The sequence below is a fragment of the Podarcis melisellensis genome (genome assembly GCF_964234715.1).
Source record: "Podarcis melisellensis genome assembly, chromosome: 6".
Lineage (NCBI taxonomy): Eukaryota > Metazoa > Chordata > Lepidosauria > Squamata > Lacertidae > Podarcis > Podarcis melisellensis.
In genome coordinates this window covers 34325000-34345814 of record NC_138538.1, presented here as the reverse complement: position 1 = coordinate 34345814, position 20815 = coordinate 34325000, and the positions used below count along the sequence as shown (strand labels likewise).

General features: G+C 44.2%; 1 protein-coding gene across 1 annotated transcript in view; it reads right to left on the bottom strand.

The window, feature by feature from the left end:
• Nucleotides 1-20815, bottom strand: part of RSBN1 (round spermatid basic protein 1) — a 36451-nt gene that overhangs the window by 9426 nt on the left and 6210 nt on the right. Inside the window, exons 2-3 of the mRNA XM_081916344.1 lie at nt 7981-8651; nt 399-536 (exon numbers count right to left, since the gene is read on the bottom strand). Of these exons, the coding sequence (XP_081772470.1) occupies nt 399-536; nt 7981-8651 (809 nt within the window). The remainder of the gene's footprint in view (nt 1-398; nt 537-7980; nt 8652-20815) is intronic.

Below are 20815 nucleotides of genomic sequence, written 5' to 3'. Positions count from 1 at the left end.
GGCGTGGGAAACCTCAGGCATGGGGGCCGAATGCAAGACACACCTTCACCAGCTCTGCTTTGAGTCCTCCTCAAATGATCTTGCCTGGTTAGAATGTGTCATTGGGCCGTGGTAACATCTCTTGCTTAGTTGGATTTGTAAAACAACTCTGAATTTTGATACATGGAATGAAGCCTACTGTACAAAAGATAGGAACCACATCCTTTCACCCCCGGCCATGTCCACCACTGTCATGTGCACCCCCTCCCCACAAAAGAAGCCCCATTATGGAATGCCTCAGGCTGAGGAAAGTTCCCAGATCCTGTAGTAGGCAGACTCATGTATTCATTATTATGCTTAACTATTCTGTGATTAATAATATGTTACAGTTTCTCATATGCAATAAAGTTAATTCTTACACGAAGAAATGGAGATTCTTCCAACATATCAAGAAATTCTGGGAAATAGTCTCCAACTTCTTCATCTACTGCTCCAACAAGACTGATCTGCCTCATCGGACCTGCTCTGTAGGTTCCACAGCAGTATGTTCGACTGACCTGTACAAATAAAGCAAAAATGTGTTTTTACTCCATACCATTGCATAATGCTTAATATAGTGTACTATGTTATTGTGAAGTCTAAATGAGTACTGGAATTGTTTGAAAAAGTGAAGAAACAAACACTTGGATGTATGTGTGAATTTCTTCTTTTTGTAGGCAATTGGTTACAGGTTGGGCCCTTCTGAGCATAGATCATGCAGCATTCATCTGCAGGGAAGAGCCATTACCACCCTGCATGAGGGAACCACCAAAACATCTAGAGAAAACTGAAGAACCGTGGACAGTCTTAAAAAATGCAAAAAAAAATTGAACTAAAGGTGACAATCAAATGGAGAAGAACTGAAGAAAAAAAATTCCCCTGGTAGGTATCAAAACAAGTTGATTAGGCAGGTGCCCTGAACTGACATTATACCACCCTGAACAATACCGAAAAGGAAACAAAAGTTGAAACACATCTGTTCATCCAAGTTTTTGCATTTCACCCAAAATGCTGTAACAAAAAGGATTCTAAGTGAAAAACTAATGTAAGCCATATAAGCAAATAATTTCCTATAGCCATCTCTTGTCAAGGAAACATTTATTATTATTATTTTTAGTAATTGTGTATCTAAATACTAAAAAGTGGCTTTCTTAAATTTACCTGTGGTGGAGAAAGATAGCTACCCAATTGGCATCCTAAGAGACAAGGTTGATGAAGCATAGCAGTAAATAAACATTTAAGCTACTTTGGGAGCAATCCTATGCATCTCGGTGTACAGGCTATTGTGGAATTCCCCTGCTGTCTCCTCCCCACCGCCAACACATGAGCAGAAAGGGAGGTCCACTCCAGACACCTCCACATTGCAAAGTTTCCCTACTATGGATTCTTCTGCCACCATCTTCTGAAGATTTTTATGTAGAGTAAGTTAACAGTTCATTGTAAACACCAAAGGTATGCTGTTCTAACTGTGTATAGTAGAGGGGAAAGGAAGAAAGAATCTGTGTGAAAGCTCAATGCCCTTACACCTTCAGAGTGGCATTTAAGCAGCTCTGAAGTCTAAACTGGATTTCATTCAGAAGCATATAGAATTACAGAATCATAGAGTTGGAAGGGATGCCTTACATACCATATTGGCCCAAATATGAGCCGCACCTGAATATAAGCCACACTTTTAAAATTCAAGGGGGGGGGGGAGAAAAAAGACAATACCTGAATATAAGCTGCTCCCTTAAAATTCCACAGGCACTCACACCTGTTCCGTTTTACCATATGTCTGTTTCAGCAGCGATATCGTAAAAGCCAGTTTTTGTAAGGTCGCAAATTTAAGCTGCACTTTAACTTTTCGTGGTTGGAATTTGGGAAAAAAGTGAGGCTTATATTTAGGCCAATACGGTAATATTTTGCACTTGGATTCAAATGTTTAAATACCATGCACATATATTTTTCACCTGTGGTGAAGGGAACATGCACATTTTAACTGAAGTTTATCCCAGAACAAAGGCAATAATAACGAATGGATCTTTCCTCTGCATACAATCATGTGTTTTGCCGATATGGATAATTTAACTGTCTATGTACCCTTCACAATTGATCTCAAGACTGAACATTCTGCATTCTGATGTTGATACCAGAGTGAAAGTAGCATTTTTAAAATAAATAAAAACCTATTCATTAATCATTCTTTATCAGACAGTCACAGAGGCAGTGTACAACCAACAAAACAAAATGCAAGCTTAAAACAAGTAGAGGAATCCTACGACCGAATGAGGCTGATCTGGGATTCCAAGATACTTAAGCAATGTCCTGAACATCGGCTTTCATTTGAAAAAAACCAAAACAAGAAACTTGCAGAGAAGATACTGACTGCAATACATGCTCCAAACAAAACTTTACAGTCATACCTCGGGTTAAAGTAGCTTTGGGTTAAATCTTTTCAGGTTGCGTCCCGCAGCGACCCGGAAGTAACTGAACAGGTTACTTCCGGGTTTTGCCACTTGGGCATGTGCAGAAACTAAAAATGATGTCACGCGCATGCGCAGAAGCGGTGAATCGCGACCCGCGCATGCGCAGATGCAGGTTGCGTTCTGCTCAGGATGCGAATGGGGCTCTGGAACGGATCCCATTCGCATCCAGAGGTACCGCTATACTTGGCAAACATCCTTCTAGACTCGCCTAAGAGGGCGTAGACTTAGGCTATGTCCTATATTACCAAGGTTATAGCTTCTGAAAGGGAAGAGAAGCCTTGAAGCCAAGCCAGGAAACGTACTAGTGTGGAAGGAACTGTTGGAAGGAACACATGGAAGTTGGAATATGATGCTGAACAAGGCTGTGGACAATAAATGACTAGTACAGCATGGATGTGCACACACAGCAACAATAGCAGTAAATGGACCTATTGTTCCTTTTTCTTAATTGCATTTGCAGAAATTTGAACAAATTTACTTAACTGAGTTACAAAGGAAAAAAAATAGTGTTGAGCTGAAAACCTTCTTCTGACAGTTCAAAATACCGTAGGTCCATATCACATGACTTTTAGATCAGTACACCTAAAACAGCATGAAAATTTGGGGACACATGTCTGTCCCCCCAGACCAGCTGTTGTCTCAACTGCAATTAGACAGTCTAGAAAGCACTTTAAAAACCTGTATGTTTCAGTGCCAAAAGATCAATATGGCCTTTCCACGAAACCAATGAAATGTCATAATAAAGCTGGTTAACCTGTGGCGCTTCATATGCTGCTGAACTACAGCTCCCATAATAATAATTTTCTGACTTGGGCAATTTTAGAATATACATATATAGCATTAGGATCAAAGTACATTAGAGCTAGGGAGTCTCTCAAAACAATTAATGTCAGTTAGAAAAATATGGAATATAATATCTAATAAAAATAAAATTGATCACTTTTCTCATGGCTAAATTGACTTTGTGGGGAAACCCAATTTTAAAAATTGGGAGAAAGATGGTAATATGGATGAATTGCACAGAAGCGAGCATACTAACTCTGAACCAACTGACAGATGAGAAAGATGAATTTTACACATTATTTTAAGAGACAACTCTATCAGCCCAATGAAAATATTTGCAGCTGCAACACATGTTAACAACTTTGTTTGGACCAGCAGCTTTTACAGCTTCTGAGGTACCAGAGATATTTGAACAACTGATCAAATACTTTGAAACTAAAAAGCCTGCGATTACTTTTTATAGATATTTGCTATTAATGAATCAATTCGAAACACAGATTTTAAGAAATGAGTGGAACAAAGAATTGGATGTTCCTGTATTATCTAGACAGTGGGAAAGTGTTTCAGCTTCCTTAGTAAAGGTGACTATGGATCTGAAATTATGACTTATGCAACAGAAAATGTTTACCATCTACTGGACTCCATTATGTTTATATAGAAAAAGACTGTCTAAACCAGCATATTGTTTGATATGTAATAAACATAATGCTTCTTTAAAACACATTGTCCTTCACTTACTAAGTTTTCAGAGAAAGTATTGGATTGTATAAACATGACTGTGCAGAATTGGTTAGAATTTTCAGAGGTAAATATTCTATTGAATTATGTACCTACTATATGAAATTTGACAAGTAGACAATATAAATGGATTTTTTGTGCCCTTACTAAAAAAGTAAAGGAACCCTGGACAGTTGCGTCCAGTCAAAGGTAACTATGGGGTGTGGCACTCAACTTGCTTCAGGCCGAGGCAGCCAGCATTTGTCCACAGCTAGCTTTCCAGGTCGTGTCACCAGCATGACTAAACCACTTCTGGTACAACGGAACACCGTGACAGAATCCAGAATGCACAGAAACGCCGCTTACCTTCCCGCCGCAGCAGTACCTATTTATCTACTTGCACTAGTATGCTTTTGAACAGAGCAACAGGAGCTCACCATCGTCATGCGGATTCGAACTGCCAACCTTCCGACCAGCAAGCCCAAGAGGCTCAGTGGTTTAGACCAGTGCCACCTGCGTCCTTCGCCCTTACTAGTGCCACCTGCGTCTCTCACCCTTACTATCGCCAAGAGACTGATACTGATGCACTGGAAGGATAAATATATGGCCTCATTGACTAAAAGTCAATGGATTAAGGATATGGCAACACTTGCAACTTATGGATTGCTTATAGATATAGACTTTGTATGGGCAAGTATAAAGATATTTGGAACATGTTTATAAAAAACATAGGTTATAAATAACCATATATATATATATATATATATATATATATATATATATATATATGCAGGTTTTGGTGTCCTCATATATATATATATATGGATGGTAATTACATTTATATACCTATATACTAGACAAGCATATATGGAGTTATAGCTGCTTGAATATAATATAATATACATATATAGCATATTATATATATATATATATATATATATATATATATATATATATATATATATATAGCATATTATATATATATATATATAGCATATTATATATGTAATATAATATACATATATATAATATAATATACATATATATATATATATATATTTGCTTTCGTAGATTTTCACGGGTACAGGAATGCAGGTTTTGGTGTCCTCGGGTGTCTTCCCGTGTAAAAGTTGGGGTGTCTAGGCGACGTTTCGACGAGGTCTCACTCGTCATCTTCAGGCTGGTGCTTTCGGCTTCTTGTTACTGGAACAGAGCAGGATCTCAGTGTTTGAGTTCCTATAAATACTGTTGAGGGGGTGTGGTGTATAGCCTCCAATGTTCTGGGCAGAGAGGAAGTTCCCAGGCTAGTGTGCCTTTTCTTCTTTTGTTCCTTAATTACTTGAGGGATATCTTGAGTGATTTCTTGAGTGATATCCTGAGTACCACTTAGGTGGGTCATTAGGTGTGGATTAGTTGCTAAAGTCTTTGTGTCTTGACCTCTTGAACTTTGTGAAGAGTTTTTCTGAGAAGATGGCTGTACTGCACTTAGTTGTGCTCTGGCTTGGCTTCGTGTATAGTGTATACTGACGCCAGATCCAGAGGCACACAGAACGCCATCACCAATCAACCACACCAGACCCAAACCCAGACCCTCTCCACAGATAAATTACAGACACCATCCAGTAGCCAAACCATGGTGGCACCTCCGGATGCTGCACCCCCCTGCAATCCCTACACAGATCTGGCTGACACAGGCCACAAAACCACAGCTCGCCCCTATACACGAAGCCAAGCCAGAGCACAACTAAGTGCAGTACAGCCATCTTCTCAGAAAAACTCTTCACAAAGTTCAAGAGGTCAAGACACAAAGACTTTAGCAACTAATCCACACCTAATGACCCACCTAAGTGGTACTCAGGATATCACTCAAGAAATCACTCAAGATATCCCTCAAGTAATTAAGGAACAAAAGAAGAAAAGGCACACTAGCCTGGGAACTTCCTCTCTGCCCAGAACATTGGAGGCTATACACCACACCCCCTCAACAGTATTTATAGGAACTCAAACACTGAGATCCTGCTCTGTTCCAGTAACAAGAAGCCGAAAGCACCAGCCTGAAGATGACGAGTGAGACCTCGTCGAAACGTCGCCTAGACACCCCAACTTTTACACGGGAAGACACCCGAGGACACCAAAATATATATATATATATATACACACACATATATATAGCTGCTTGAATATAATATAATATACATTCACCCACCTTTACTTCTTTTTTATTATTTTTGATTCACTTTTAATTTCCAGTATATTTTGTTCAATTGAAATATTCTCAATAATAATAATAACTCATGTTTGTTCAATGACAGGCTGAAAATGGGAAAGTAGGGAACTATGGTTCAAAAAGGCTGTGTACTAGTTGGAGTGGGAAGGCATTCAGAAGCAGCCTAGATAGCACAGAATCTACCATATTTTTCACCCTATAGGGCGCATCGGCCCATAGGGCAGTGTTTCCCAACCTTTTTTGGGCAAAGGCACACTTGTTTCATGAAAAAAATCTCAAGGCACACCACCATTACAGCCCCGTGACGTCAGCGCGCAGCGTCACGCCGGGAGGGACGCACGAAAGTGTAAGTTTCAATTTTTTCCCCTCCTCCTTGCCTTCCTTCTGTGCCAACCGCCAAAAAGCCAAGAAAAAAGCCAAGACTTTAGGGCAGCAGGTCGACACGGAAGAAGCTCCTACCTAAGGACAGGTGCGACGGCCGTGTCCTCTTCTGCCACACTTGGCAGCCCTGCCTCACGGTCGTGACTCCCACCCTGATTTCTCCCCGCAGGTCGAGCGGCACAGGCAGCCCAATGTGTCCAGCCCAGACACAAGCCCCGCTTCCCCACTCTAGATCCTGAATGCGACCAAGTGCTCTGGACTCCCGAGCAGGGTGGGAAAGAGGACTCGCATCTGGTAGCCTCCGGGCTCCTCGCCTGCTCGAGGGATGGCATTGCAGGCAAGCTGCCGGCCGTCGCCATCGCCGCCCCCTCATGCAAGTGGACCTGCCCGGAATGGTGGGCCGGGGGAGGCTCGCTCTCTGTGGGGATGTGGCCCGCACGCGCGGCCCCGCTTCCTCCTGCCCAGGGCTGAGCTCCTTACCCGCGATCTCGGTCTCGCGCACGTGGATCCCACTTATTCCGAAGCTCGCGCCACTAGCCGGGGCTCTCACACCGTGCCAGGGCGAGGCGGCGCGGCCCACTGACGTCATCGCGGCTCGCCGCCGCCCTCGACTTCCCTGTTCCCTCCCCTCCCTCGGGTCGCCGTGGTTACCGAGGACTGCAAGCTGCTCGGGCAAGCGTGGGGCATTAAGTGGGAGAAGGAAAATTAAAATTAAAACTCGCCTGAAGGCCGCCTCTCCGGATATCTTTCGAATTTTTTAATTTTTCCCGCGGCACACCAGGCAACGTCTCGCGGCACACTAGTGTGCCGCGGAACACCAGTTGGGAAACACTGCCATAGGGTGCACCTAGTTTTGGAGGCGGGGGGGGGGGTAAAAGAAAAAAAATATTATTTCCCCCCCAGGCGCGGGGTTGGGGCGGGGGAAGCCTGAGCTTCCCCCAACCCCAGCCCCCAGAACAGGCTGCTATCCGCAAGCCTTGGGAGCCCGTGGGAACTCCCGCCAGGCTCCCCAGGCTCACAGATATCTGCCCAAAGCCCGGGGCGCGAGAGGGGTCGGGGCGCACCGACCCCTCTCGCTCTCCAGGCTTCAGCGAAAGCCTGCATTCGCCCCATAGGACGCACACACATTTCCCTTTCATTTTTGGAGAGGGAAAAGTGCATCCTATAGGGCAAAAAATACAGTACATGGCTTTAAATTGCAGGGACTATCATCCTATAAACAGACAAAGTTATAGGTTTGTTATTGAAGGAAAGGTAGTTGGAAGGCAGTAGCTGACAGAATTGTCTAGATTTATGTTTGCGTTTCTGCCCTAGCGCTCCTTTGTGAGTTTCTCGGGTGAATATGCTTAGTTTCCAATACTCTTGGGTCTTTAGAATGACATCTCTTACCTGAGCATGAAAGTTTGAAATGGTTGTTGTTTCAATATCCTTCTTGCCAAGGATTTCCATTTTCACGGGAGTGTTAGGAAAATTAAAAGCAAAGTAATCCAAGAAGTCTGGCAAGTAGGCAGCTGCCCCATGAACTATAGCTAGAGCATAGTATGCTGCATTTTTCTCATTTTCACTGAATGTCAAAGCAAGAAACTCTTCTGCAAATCTCTCCATCTCCACTGGAGACAAAAATGAGAGTTCATCCATGTAGGCATGAAGAACCAGAGCTCCTCCATTTGACTGATGCTCTTCATGAATAAAGTTACTAAATTTAGTGCCTGTTTTTAAGAAGCTGCTGCGAACAGAATGCTCCTGGTGTGTAGTAAATGGAGACTGCACCCCCTGGGGTATCCTATATTCCTGCATGCCCAAATTCAACTGACACAGCTGCTCATCTTTTAGGTACCTAAAAGATTCCTTGTTTTCTTCCAAGTTATCACTCTCCCCTGGAGTCAAAATCTCTTTGTTGATACGGGTAAGACCAGCACAAACAGTCTGCACTTCTTTATTATACATTTTCAGATGCCTCCCCCTCATATCTTCTCTGTGTTTCTTTTTCTTCTTTTTCTTTATTTTCTTTACAATAAGACTGTCAGCTCTCTGGGTCTTGCCATTTTCATCTCGGCTTTCTAGAAATAATAAGAAAATTAGAATTCTATTGTTGCACCATAAAAATAGTCAAGAACATTAGGAAGAAAAGCCCTGACCCACCTCCCGGACACTCAGTATGAAAATCTTCACAGTTTTCAGTGCTTGGATATATCAGGTTAGGAATTTGGGTCTCAGAAAGAGAACATATTATGACACCTTCAAGACTAGCAAACTTAATATGTCCTAACTGTAAGGTACCATAAGATTTTTTTTGCTGGAATAGACTAACTTCTGAAAAGATTTTCAGTAAGCTTTTTGAGGGGAGTTACTGCATTGCTTTACCTTTGAAAATCAAGACAGTAGGTTTACAGAAAAAAATGAGCTACTTTCAGCATTATTAAGTGCTCCTTTACGTGATTTATACAACACATAGCAGTTCAAGAAGTATTTGTTTGCATATTTATCTGTTAGTTATACAGTAGTATGTCAAGCCTATTTGAGAATTGTGAGCAGGGCTGTTTTGATGCTGTAATTCTATAACAGGCATAGGCAAACTCAGCCCTCCAGATGTTCTGGGACTACAACTCCCATGATCCCTAGCTAACAGGACCAGTGGTCAGGGATGATAGGAATTGTTGTCCCAAAACATCTGGAGGGCCGAGTTTGCCTATGCCTGTTCTATAATGTAAAATTCAGATAAAATAAGCTGAGCTTGAGAAGTGATGAACAATTACTGGTAAACTTTCAAAAGGTAAAGGTAAAGGGACCCCTGACCATAGGTCCAGTTGTGACCGACTCTGGGGTTGCGGCACTCATCTCGCTTTATTGGCCGAGGGAGCCGGCGTACAGCTTCCAGGTCATGTGACCAGCAGGACTAAGCCGCTTCTGGCAAACCAGAGCAGCACACAGAAACAGCGTTTACCTTCCCGCCAGAGCGGTACCTATTTATCTACTTGCACTTTTTGACGTGCTTTCGAACCGCTAGGTTGGCAGGAGCAGAAACCGAGCAATGGGAGCTCACAAAAAGGTAGAGTGGTGCTAAAAGATTTCTAGTGCCTGGGGGTAGTGCTTCAGTACTTTATATAGCATCTCATCCCTCCTATAACCAGCAAACCCAGAGTTAGCATAACAGTAAACAATTAATTAAGCACAATGGCTCCTGGCAGTCTCCAGGTTAGCTTATTGTTTATTATAGTGTGGTGGACTCAATTAAAAGTAATGGATTTGCCATTTAACTCACTTCACAGCCTGGGATTGGGATACCTGAAGGAGCGTCTCCACCCCCATCGTTCTGCCTGGACACTGAGGTCCAGCAAACCTTCAGGGAACCAGGCAGAGGGCCTTCTTGGTAGTTGCGCCCGCCCTGTGGAACGCTCTCCCATCAGATGTCAAAGATATAAACAACTATCTGACATTTAGAAGACAGCCCTGTTTAGGGAAGTTTTTAATGTGTGACTTTTTAATGTATTTTTAATCTTTGTTGGAGGGACGCGGGTGGCGCTGTGGGTAAAACCTCAGTGCCTAGGACTTGCTGATCGTAAGGTTTGCGGTTTGAATCCCCGCGGTGGGGTGAGCTCCCGTTGTTCGGTCCCAGCTCCTGCCCACCTAGCAGTTCGAAAGCACCCTTAAGTGCAAGTAGATAAATAAGTACAGTGGTGCCTCGCAAGACGAAATTAATTCGTTCCGCAAGTCTCTTCGTCTTGCGAGTTTTTCGTCTTGCGATGCACGGTTTTCCATAGGAATGCATTGAAAATCAATTAATGCGTTCCTATGGAAACCACCTTCCCCCGACCTCTTCTGGCGGGCGGCATTTTAAAATCGCCCGGGACAGCGGAGGACTTCTCCGCTGTCCGGGGCGATTTAAAAGCCCCTGGGAAGGCAGGCAGGGGGAACAAAGACTTTTGCCCCCCCCGCCTGCCTTCAGAAAAGGTCCAGGAGAGGCGCGGACCTCTCCGCAAGGAGCGCGCTCCTTGCGGAGAGTTGCAAGCGCGCCCAGGCTTTCCCGCCCCGCCGCCGGGCTTCAGGACATCGTTCCGATGCCGGGCGGCGGGGGGAGGCTTTCTCGCCCCGTCGCCCGGCATCGGGACGATGCCCCGAAGCCGGGCGGCGGGGGGAGGCTTTCCCGCCCCGTCGCCCGGCATCGGGACGATGCCCCGAAGCCGGGCGGCGGGGGGGAGGCTTTCTCGCCCCGTCGCCCGGCATCGGGACGATGCCCCGAAGCCGGGCGGCGGGGGGAGGCTTTCCCGCCCCGTCGCCCGGCATCGGGACGATGCCCCGAAGCCGGGCGGCGGGGGGGAAGCTTTCCCGCCCCGTCGCCCGGCATCGGGACGATGCCCCGAAGCCGGGCGGCGGGGGGAGGCTTTCCCGCCCCGCCGCCCGGCATCGGGACATGGTTCCGATGCCAGGCGGCGGGGGGAGGCTTTCTCGCCCCGTCGCCCAGCATCGGGACGATGCCCCGAAGCCGGGCGGCGGGGGGAGGCTTTCCCGCCCCGTCGCCCGGCATCGGGACGATGCCCCGAAGCCGGGCGGCGGGGGGAGGCTTTCCCGCCCCGTCGCCCGGCATCGGGACGATGCCCCGAAGCCGGGCGGCGGGGGGAGGCTTTCCCGCCCCGCCGCCCAGCATCGGGACATGGTTCCGATGCCAGGCGGCGGGGGGAGGCTTTCTCGCCCCGTCGCCCGGCATCGGGACGATGCCCCGAAGCCGGGCGGCGGGGGGAGGCTTTCCCGCCCCGTCGCCCGGCATCGGGACGATGCCCCGAAGCCGGGCGGCGGGGGGAGGCTTTCTCGCCCCGTCGCCCAGCACCGGGACATGGTTCCGATGCCAGGCGGTGGGGGGAGGCTTTCCCGCCCCGTCGCCCGGCATCGGGACATGGTTCCGATGCCAGGCGGCGGGGGGAGGCTTTCTCGCCCCGTCGCCCGGCATCGGGACATGGTTCCGATGCCAGGCGGCGGGGGGAGGCTTTCTCGCCCCGTCGCCCGGCATCGGGACATGGTTCCGATGCCAGGCGGCGGGGGGAGGCTTTCTCGCCCCGTCGCCCGGCATCGGGACGATGCCCCGAAGCCGGGCGGCGGGGGGGAGGCTTTCTCGCCCCGTCGCCCGGCATCGGGACGATGCCCCGAAGCCGGGCGGCGGAGGGAGGCTTCAAAAGCCGTCCGGGGGCTTTTAAATCGCCCCGGACAGTCCCGGGGCGATTTAAAAGCCCCCGGTTAGGCAGGCAGGGGGGGCAAAGACTTTTGCCCCCCGCCCACCTTGGGAAGAGGTCCAGGACCTCTTCCCAAGGCGGGCGGGGGGGCAAAAGTCTTTGCCCCCCCTGCCTGCCTTCAAAAGCCGTCCGGGATAGCGGGAAGCGCTTCCCTGCTATCCCAGACCGCTTTTAAAATGCTGGCGGTGGGGAGCAAAGCCTTTCGCCCCCGCCGGCCTTCCTGGACCTCTTCTGAAGTCCGGAGGGGGAAAAAAGGCTTTGCTCCCCACCGCCAGCATTTAAAAAAAGGTCCCCGAGATTTCCCTATGGGCTTTCGTCTTGCGATGCAAGCCCATAGGGAAAATCGTCTAGCGAAGCGTCGCAAAACCCGAAAAACCCTTTCGTCTTGCGGGTTTTTCGTCTTGCGAGGCATTCGTCTTGCGGGGCACCACTGTACCGCTTTATAGCGGGAAGGTAAAACGGCGTTTCCGTGTGCTGCGCTGGTGCTGGCTCGCCAGATGCAGCTTAGTCACGCTGGCCACGTGACCCGGAAGTGTCTTCGGACAGCGCTGGCTCCCGGCCTCTTGAGCAAGATGAGCGTGCAACCCTAGAGTCGGACACGACTGGCCCGTATGGGCAGGGGTACCTTTACCTTTACTTTAATCTTTGTTGGAAGCCGCCCAGAGTGACTGGGGAAACCCAGCCAGATGGGCAGGGTACAAATATTATATTATTATTATTATTATTATTATTATTATTATTATTATTATTATTATACCTTAGGGGCTACATAGAGATCTTAAACAGGACCCTTATTTGGGTGCCCCCATCATAGGTGTAGCCGGAGGGGCAGGGAGGGGCAGCTGTCCCTCCCCAAATTCAATAAGAATACCGGTACATAGTAAACTGAGGTTCTGCCCCCCAACAAAAGGCCTGCCCCCCAAAAAAATCATAGCTATGCCCATGGCCCCCATATCTGAGGCATGGTGGGCTACATGAGAAAGAGATTAATAAGTGGTGACATCTCAACTGTGGAAAGCTCTTCCTGCTTCACTTGGCATGTCCCTTAATACTTATATTGCCAATTTTTTATAATTTTTATAATTTTCAAAAAAATACTTGTTTCTACTGCCTAGTGTTGGTTCTTAATTCTGCTAGCTACTTTTATGCTGCTCCTTGATATTGTGGTCCTTTATAATGCTCTGGTTTTGTTAGTTTTTGTAACCAGAGCTGGACTGGATGCAGAAAATACAAGCAGTCCTGATTATCAGTACAAGGAATCAGCCTGTGCATCTTGTATATATGTACCCTGGCAGACAGGATAGGAAAAGTGCATTTGCACAATCCACTTTTACTCCTTCGTATAAAACAGACCAAGGCAGCCCAGGCATGCAGAATGTTTCTTCATGGGAGACTTGGACAGCAAGAGAAGACAGAACATAAAAGGACATCGTTACTATTTCTCATGTTTGAAGTTTTTTCACTTCAAATTTTCTAGAAAGCCCACACCATTGACCATTATTAATTGATTGTTCCCTCCAAGTCCTGAAAAAAAGGAAGGAAGGAAGGATAGGGAAGCAGAATTCTGCGGAGGCATTATGCAAAACCAAAAGACAGTCACTAGAAGGATTACAGAGACAAATACAAGAGACAAATAACTCTATTTGTAATTTGACAATCTATAACACTGATTGGTACAGCTCATCCTGGAATGAATTAGTATTGTATTTAGTTTGAACACTTGAAGCTGCATGCTTCTGAAGTTTAACTTGCCCAAGATTAAAAAAAAGTTGCTGGAGCTTCCAGCAACGAACTAAAGTTACACAATTCTTTAAGTAGGCAGAAGAGTGGTCTAGAAATAAGTCAAAGAGTAATAAAGGGGCTCCCCATCCCGCATGTTAAATTGCTGAAAAAGAAAAAAGACTGAGGGAAAACTAGGAATGGATTGTTGTGTGGTCAGTTCTGGTACTGAAAACAAAACTTTGGACTAAGCATATACAGTGGTACCTCAGGTTAAGTACTTAATTCATTCTGGAGGTCCGTACTTAACCTGAAACTGTTCTTAACCTGAAGCACCACTTTAGCTAATGGGGCTTCCTGTTGCTGCCGCGCCGCCAAAGCCCGATTTCTGTTCTTATCCTGAAGCAAAGTTCTTAATCTGAAGCACTATTTCTGGGTTAGCGGAGTGTGTAACCTGAAGCGTATGTAACCTGAAGCGTATGTAACCTGAAGCGTATGTAACCTGAAGCGTATGTAACCCAAGGTACAACTGTACTCAGAGGCACAATTTCCTTAATTTTAAATGGATGTCTGTCCCTCACAAGCCACTATTTTGCACCTGGCCTCAGCTGGTAGATCTCAAGTAGTGGGCGGCGTGTGTGTGTGTGTGTGTGTGTGTCTGTGTGTGTGTGTAATAGGTAGTTCTACAAGGTCTGCTCATTTCCTGCCTTAAACTGCTAGAAAGGGTTGTTTTGTTTGTTTGTTTTACAGAAGAGTACTTTACAGACATAATCAGATTGTGGGACATCAGGTAAAATAGAAGACAACAAATAAAGAAAGCTTTTTCTTTTCAACACTACTCTGAAGAACATTCGCAAGCTCATAAATATATACAGGGAATATGACAGTGAGAACCTATTAACCCAATATTCAAACAGCATATTCAGCAGCATGTGAATGCAAGCTTTACACATACCTCAGCACTGGTGGAACTTGGAACAAAGTAACACAGTATCTAGAAAGTTTGTGGGAGGGACAATCAGAGCCTTAGGCTGCAGTCCTAAATGTATTTACTTGAAATTACAGTAAGTCTAATTTATTACAAAGGGGCATATTGTTGAGCAGAAGTGGTTAGGAATAGACTGTTGCAGCTACATTAGGAGCTTACTGCCAACCTAGATAAGACACCTCTTGTCATGTCTAGTTTGGACCTTAAGAGACAGGTACTCATAATCCTGTTCTTTAAATAAACATAATTCAAAAATAGAACACAATCCAGAGAATATTAGGTGAATCCAGGTGGCAATCCAACATCCATTTACTAGAAAATAAGACCTATAAAACCAATGCTACAATCCTATGTACACTAAAGTAAGCCTGAATGAATTTAATGGCTGTTACTTCTGTGTAAACAGACATCTATAGGATCATGCATCATATTCTCAATGGGATGGAATGATCCTGGGAAATTTAGTTTACACACCCTCCAGTACTATACTATACAGTACTATACTATACGAATGGGGAAATTCCTGTGCATTAATGGGGAGGAAAAAGCCAGTGGTGTGGCCTCACAGGCGATATGATCAAATGTGCCACCAACAGAAACTATAAATGCATGCAAGCAATTGGCACCAATAATGAAAAGCAGTGTGGCAAGCCAGATACTACAAGTTAATTCATATGCACAAAATACTACATATGCCAGTTAGAGGATATGATCACACTGGGGAATTTTCTAGTGGCAAAAGATGGCAATCCTGCATAGATCGTAGTATGGCCACTCTAGAAAAAAACCAACCTGGCCTGAATGGCATTCAACAACTACTGTTCAGTTGCAGACACCCGCTTTTTTGCCAAGGCACTTGAGAGTGTTGTAGCAGCGCAACTGCAGATTTTTTGGAGAAAACAAATTATCTAAACCCATTCTAATCCGGATTCAAGCCCAGGTTTGGGACTGAATCAGTTTTGTAAGTCTTCATTTATTACCCTAATCAAGAGGACAGGGAAGCCATGATTCTGCTGCTAGTGTTCAATCCCCCACCAGCTTTTGACATTATTAAGCATAGCATTTATGGGAGATGGGGTATCAGGGAACTGTTCAGCAATGGTCCCGATCTAATCTCCTGGCACAGTTCCAGAAGATGCCATTAGATGAATTCTTCTCACCCTCTTGTTCTTGATCTATGGGATGCTGCAGGACATTGTCTCCAATGTTATTTAATGTCTTTATGAAGCTTCTGGGAGCAGTCATTAGGATCGAGGTGTCACCAGTATACTGATGATACCAAACTATTTCTCCATAGCACCTGAACTGAGAATGGCTGAGCAGGCCTTGGATGCAATGGTGGGCTAGATGAGAACTAAGTCCAAATCCTGGCAAGATGGAGGCTCTATGGGAGAGTGGTTCCTGAGTCCCAGGAGTGGGTAAGTTCCTGCTCTGGATTGGGTCACGTTTCCCTGAAGGAGCAAGTGCATGCTTTGGGGGTGTTCCTAGTTCTAGCTCTGTCACTAGTGCCACAACTGTCACCTGTGAGTAGAAGTACGTACGTTTTTATCAGCTTCAGCTGGTAAGACAACTGTGGTTGTTAATAGATTGGAATAGCATATGTAGGGATATACTTGAAGTTGGTCTAAAGCTTAATTGGGCTTAATGCGGCCCGCTAGTCTGTTTAATCCAGCTCCTGTGGCAGTTTGTATCCTGGGGTAAAATCTTTAAAAAAAGCTCAACAACTTCAATCCTAAAAAAAAAGCTCATGCTCACTTCATCAAATCTGGCCACCAGCATAACATACTTTATTTACATGATTTGAAGTGGCTGCCTGATACCACACCAAGTTCAAGGTATTGGTACTAATGTAAAAGGCCCTATACTACTCAGGACCAATTTACTTTAGAAATCATCTTATCCTTTATATAATCAGTAGGTCACTGAATTCTGTGGAAGAGTTTCTCCCTCAGTTCCCAAAATATTGGACGTTTGCTCCACAGCAACCGAGAGCAGGGCTTTCCTTATGGCTGCTCCTGATCTGTGGAACCTCATTCCTGTAGATATGACAGGCACCCACTATTCCTATTTTTCAATAGGCTTTTCCAGCTGGATTAGAAAGTCTCTGCTTTGGATGTTCATTTTGTATTGTTTTTATACCTATCAATTAATTTTGTACTTTTTAAAAAACAAACTATTTTTTCTTTTTTTGTGATATGTTTGTAAATTGCCTTGACGCATGTTGAAGTCAATTCATAAATAAATAAAATTCCCAAATCCCTGTGCAGTGTGCATGCAGATTCATTTGGAGAAGCTGCTAGACAGAAAGAGAGCAAGTATGCAAGAGGAAGCAGCTAGGGAATATAGAGCGCCAGCACAACCAAGGAAGACACCATACACAACTACAATAGTTATTTTAGGCACCACTGATTATTTGTTGCACTGCCTTAAGTCAGAATGATTTATCATCAGTCACGAGTCCCTGAATACAGCAAGTACCACTCAAATAGCCTCCTGAATTCATCTCGCTGAGATCAAAGCTCAATAAGTTGCTATGACAGGTTTCAGAAATGCTGAGTAAAAAGGAAGCCATAATTATATACTCCTAACAACTTAATGCCCCAGCAGCTAACAATGACACACCTATAAATTGCTTATTCTGGATCCTTATAACAACAACAAAAAATCAAATCATGCCTCATAGCTGAGTGAGCATTTTAAAGACCCTTCAAAAGGCTATTCTGCTTTATGAGGAAGGACTCTTATAAGAAAAAAGGCAACTCTGTAATGTTACTTTGTTGGTGTTACTGTTTGTAAAGTAACATGTTGCAATATAATAGGCAATTATAAAGCAGAGATCCAGAAAAGTGATACAAATTAGGAAAAAACCCTCAATATTTTTTGGGGGGAGGGGGAGTAACCTGATGGATTTTCAACAAAATTGGGCAAGCAAAATATACTGACAGTGTCATACTGCACCCAAGGGATCAAATGTCTAGGATTCAGACATCTGAAGATTTAAACAACTGAGCAGCAATGGATTGAGAAGTCCCCTACCCCACCAAGAGATATGAAAAATTAAGGTATTAAAAATTGAGGCAGACCATCATATTGCAGAATTTTAAGTCTTAAACTCTCTCCTTGGAGATTTTATATTAAAGTGAAATGTACTGTACAGTGCTATCATAAGAATTAGTAGCAAAAATGGCTAACAAGAGATTGTATCTAGATATTAATGTGAACTAATCATTCTAGTAAGTTTCAAGATGCCTACTGAAATTATAGCCTTTGGGTATACAGCAAACCTCAACAATTTCAAAGCCCATCTGGTCCATACAAAAGATATCAAAAGTAGCGGTTTATCCAGGTAGATATTTTTATACCAGCATTGATCAGTGAAGCTGACCAGTAACTGGCAGACTCCCATGTTTTAAAGTCACAGAGACAATGGCTCAGGATGGAACTCAGAAGCACTGAGTGGCACTATTTCTGAAAGTATTCATGTAGCTGTCCAATTGTTTTTGGCTTCCAATTCCTGTGACCACCACCAGCAAGGCCAATGGTAATTGTTGATGGAGGTTGGAGCCCAGCAATATCCTAGGGCCTATGCAATTAAGACAAGAGATGCCAAGATTTGGGATCTCATGCAGACTCAGAACCTGCATTCTACTTATTTGCTACTCCCAACTACATCAGCACCAATGTATCATCAAGTTAGACGGTCTCTGGCCAGTATCACCAGCAGTAAGCCATGCCAGCTTGCTGAAGCTACACAGTGTAGGCTGAATTTTCTCACCCAGATTATGTGCTTTGCTTCACCCCAAGTCTCCCCTTTGACGGTAAGCTTCAATGGTTATCAATAGGAAGCTTTCCACAAAACCTGACCTATTTTACCAGTGGATTATTATACTAGGATTTGTTAACTAACAGTTGAATATAGCAAGTCAAAATCATCCCTAGAGAAAAGGATTTTCAGAAAAAAATGTAAATAACTGCTTTTTTACTTATTTCAGACTGTGATTACCATTTGTGTGGACTTATTTCAGCAAGTGATTACCATGTGTGTGGACTTATTGGCTGCATTCATACATAGTGCCAATCTATGGTTTGTTCAACATATCATCTCATGCACAAACCATGTCTTGTTTCTCCAGAATTCAGTTTGTTTTTCATCAGTTCTTGCCACAAGCCCCTGCAACTTAATCAAGGCTGTTGGGTTCCAACGTAACACCAACATACTGTATTTTAAAAACAATTATTGGCTTATAAGGCAACTGCAAACCATAGCTTCACATGGTAGTTATTTGCAAACAAAGCTATTGTGTGGCTGATTTATAAGTGTGCCCATGTTCGCAAGGGTCTTGGCATTACACTCAGTACATAAATTACCCTTACTGTCTGATTACCGGATTCCTGTGAGGACCAAGCACTAAGGCTTGGTTCATAAATAGCACTAAACTATAGCACAAACCACCAAATATGCAGGCCCTGGGAAAGGAGGCTGTAGCTGCTTTGCTCCTCTCCACTGGTCATTAATTCTGCTGCTGCACTAAACTACATCACAGTCTGAATTGGCACGTCATTCAAACCCAAGCTTGTGTTTTAACTCTCTCCAGGCAGCTTTACATTTTTATGCATATAGGAAGAAAAAGTATCTGTGCACTCCCTAATGAATTTAGACTTCATTGGCTGTTATAGATGACTGTTGGTTTTTATTTTATATATTGTAAAACCTGGAATGTCACAAACCATGTGCATTGGTCACCCATTATTCCACTATCTTACATGTTTGGTTGGGGAGATGGTTAATGTTGTAAAATGTAGAAACAATTTAAAAAACAAAAAAACTAAGGCTGTATTATGTTCCTTAGGTTTAAGCAAGCATCTAACACTTTTCCAGCCTATATACACACCTATCCCCATTAAATGTATAGCCTCACTGACAGTGTTAGAAACTCAAGGTATATAAGCTAGGCATCAAATGGCACCTTAAACCTGTGTTAAAGTCACCAAAATAGAATGTCTAGGCACCATGGGGGGGGGGGAGATGAATATTTGTATTATTTTTATTCATTTCATTTCTATTCTGCTTTATATTTTAAAGAAAAAATCTCAAAGCAGTTTACAACACATTAACACATCAAATAAAACAATCCAGAATAAAACAAATTCAAGCTTCAATGAAAAGTTACATTTTGTTTTCTCCATATTATGTACCTACTTAATTTATATAGCTGCCCCATAGCAGAAGTACTCTACGAAGCCAGTGTGGTGTAGTGGTAAGAGCATGAGACTTGGACCTGGGAGATCAGGGTTCAAATCTCCACTTGGTCATAAAGATCACTGAGTAACCTTGGGCCAGTCACAGCCTCTTAACATAGCTCACAGGGTCACTGTAGGGATTAACTGAGGAGGTGGGTGAACCTTGTACCCCCCCCCCCTTGGAGAAAAAGATGAGATATAAATTCAATAAATAAGCCCTTCTGCTTACCTGCTTAAGAAAGCTGGAGGGTGAAGCCAAATGGAGATGTCAGTTGCCAACCTTGCATCCAAAGATCTCCACATGGTCACAACTGAACCCACACCACCAAACCAGTCACAAAACTCGCCTGGTGCCTGAGGAATTTCTAGCACTGCTCGTGAGGCAGCTACCATATTGAAGCAACACACGTCTGAGTCTGATCAGTTTCTAGATAGACGACCACATGGGAAACCCATGTATACCACTTTGAGTTCTATGAGGGGGAAAAGGTGAAATAGAAATCATAGAATTGTAGAGTTGGAAGGGACCATGAGATTAATCTAGTCCAACCCCTTGCAATGGAAGAATTTTTTGCCCAAACCACAACCCTGAAGTTAAGTATCTTGTGCTCTACCAACTGAGCTATTATATCCAACTAAGATCTACTCATAGTAGACCTACGGAAAGTAATGGGCCTAAGTTAGCAATGTCTATTAATTTCAATACGTCTGCTCCAAGTAGGATTAGCACTAGTACTAGATACAACCTATAGTAATTTGTTTTTAATGCCTTCCTTTTTCTAAAAATTAAAACATGCTAATTATGCAAATGTCATGCATTTGCCCTGTTCAGGGAAGTTTTTAATGTATGATATTTTAGTGTTTTCTGGTTTCTATGGAAGCCGCCCAGAGTGGCTGGGGAAACCCAGCCAGATGGGCGGGGTACAAATAATAAATTATTATTATTATTATTATTATTATAGGGCATCTGAAGAGTTATCTGAATGTGGACATAATTATATACATGCATCCTAGAAACAGTCACCTGAAAAAGTTACACTTTTGAGACTAC